A 2,137-nucleotide genomic window follows, 5' to 3' on the forward strand; every position below is an offset into this window, starting at 1 on the left:
ATTTGAACTTTAAAACTCAAAATAAAAGGTATATATTGACTAATGGAGAGTCACGCTCGTGTGCTCTCGTTTAAATATAGTTTATATATAATTTGTAATATATATCCTATGGAGGTAATAGAAGGAAACATAATGAATCCCACTCCCTTCTCAAAAACACATAAAAAAACAACTATATGTATCATTTATGGATAGAAAGTGTAAGGATTTTCAGATCCCCAACTGGGTCTGCACCTGCAAGATGGTGTTGGCTGAGTCCCTCAGCCGTCCCGACTCCTCGTCGGTTAGATGCACATTGGTGATCCCCAATACTCCGCCCCTACCAAGCTGCGCGGGCAGGCTGAGGAACAGCTCACCTCCATTGATGCCGTAGAACCCTTTAGCAAGGACAGAGACAGGGTGGATCCTCCGCTGGTCACGGAGGAGCGACCGGGCGAGGCTTGCCACCGAGTAGCCGATCGCCCACGATGTGTAGCCCTTCAAGTTTATCACTTCATAAGCCCCGCCTATGACCTCTTTGTGAATGCTCTCTAATGTTTCCTTCTCGTAGGTGATTTGTTGATTCTGTAGAAAGCTCAGTATTGGCACTCCGCCCACGCTTATGCTTGACCATAGCGCCACCGAGCTGTCGCCGTGCTCTCCCACTATGTATGCCTTCAAACAAATATAGCTATGTTCACGAGACCTTACCATCTAAAATTACACGTGAGCACTCTATTTAAGGCGTTTGAAACATTATGAGAAAAAACTGAGTTAAGACCAATTGTTTTATGCAGAATGTTCGTATTCGATGAAATTGACCCTACATTTTCAATAGATAACAGTCCCGAGCCATTTTTTGTAGGAGTACTATTGACGATGTTAAGGATATTTAGTAATAAATTATAGTTTACCATATATATTATATTTGATATTTTATTATAAGGCAAATATCTAACATTTGCCTTATTACTATAGATATCTTTCCATTTATTGTTATTTCCATTTATTACTATTTCCATATCCTTGTAATTTATTTGATTATAAATAAGATAACTTTCACACCATTTAGGTGTGGTGGATTCAGCAAACATTCACATGGTATCATAGCCATTTTGGTTTAGCAACCTAGATCCTTTCTTTTCAATGGCTTTTGAAATCTTCTACTGTTCTTCTCCACCACTACTGTTGTCTTTGATGCCGCAGGGGCAATTGTCATGGCTGTCACATGCAGAGTCGATTGATTATTCTTCGGCTCCACCTTTTTGACCTCCAAATCATCCTTCGCCATACTCTGTACATACAACCTCACCTTTTCCAAACATAGCCTCTTTCATTTTCTTCCCAATTTTTCCCTTCATCATTCATCCTTCACAAAAACCCTAATCTTAGGATCTTCATCAGCATCCCTCTTCGAAAATATACAGAATCTCAATAAGCCCATCGACCTTCTGCAGAGATTTACCTTTGGAATCTGGGCGCCGCACTGGCATCTTCGCCAACCAAGTTGCCGCCGCCCTTCTCGCCAAAATTGGCTCCTTCGCCCCAATGTGGCGACTCTTCCAGCTGCCCTTCTCGCCAAAATTGGCTCATTCGCCCAATGTGGCGACTCTTCTGACTTCAACATTGTCTTTGTCCCTTGCTCTAGGTTTCCCCTGCTACTTCTTGGGGTTAGACATATTCTCACCAGAGCCAAGTCAGCATCGTCGCTAAGCGACAATCCCTCTTCATGGGTTAGACATATTCTCACCGAAGCCAAGGTAGCATCGCCGCTGAGCGGCGATCTCTCTGCAGTTTTCGATGGCCAAGAAAGTGTTTCTCTACGCCTCCTCTGAACCAGGTTGTTAACATCTTCACGAAAAGTGTTTCTCAACCTCTTTGAATTTTTCAGATTCAAGCTTCACGTTCGTTTAAATCCGACGCTTAGCTTGCGGTGGGGTGTTAAGGATATTTAGTAATAAATTATAGTTTACCATATATATTATATTTGATATTTTATTATAAGGCAAATATCTAACATTTGCCTTATTACTATAGATATCTTTCCATTTATTGTTATTTCCATTTATTACTATTTCCATATCCTTGTAATTTATTTGATTATAAATAAGATAACTTTCACACCATTTAGGTGTGGTGGATTCAGCAAACATTCACA

The 2,137-nt window shown here is 40.8% G+C and overlaps 1 protein-coding gene across 2 annotated transcripts in view; it reads right to left on the reverse strand.

Annotated features, from left to right (window-relative positions):
- Positions 1 to 11: 11 nt before the first annotated feature.
- LOC111430410 (L-lactate dehydrogenase A-like) overlaps positions 12 to 2,137 on the reverse strand; it is a 3,925-nt gene continuing 1,799 nt past the window's right edge. The window contains exon 2 of one of the 2 annotated variants that reach the window (XM_023066637.1): positions 12 to 654. In XM_023066637.1, the coding sequence (XP_022922405.1) occupies positions 211 to 654 (444 nt within the window). In that variant the 3' untranslated portion in view covers positions 12 to 210. The remainder of the gene's footprint in view (positions 655 to 2,137) is intronic. The other variant, XM_023066636.1, reaches the window with a different exon arrangement.

Source organism: Cucurbita moschata, unplaced genomic scaffold, assembly GCF_002738365.1.
Source record: "Cucurbita moschata cultivar Rifu unplaced genomic scaffold, Cmos_1.0 Cmo_Scf00033, whole genome shotgun sequence".
Lineage (NCBI taxonomy): Eukaryota > Viridiplantae > Streptophyta > Magnoliopsida > Cucurbitales > Cucurbitaceae > Cucurbita > Cucurbita moschata.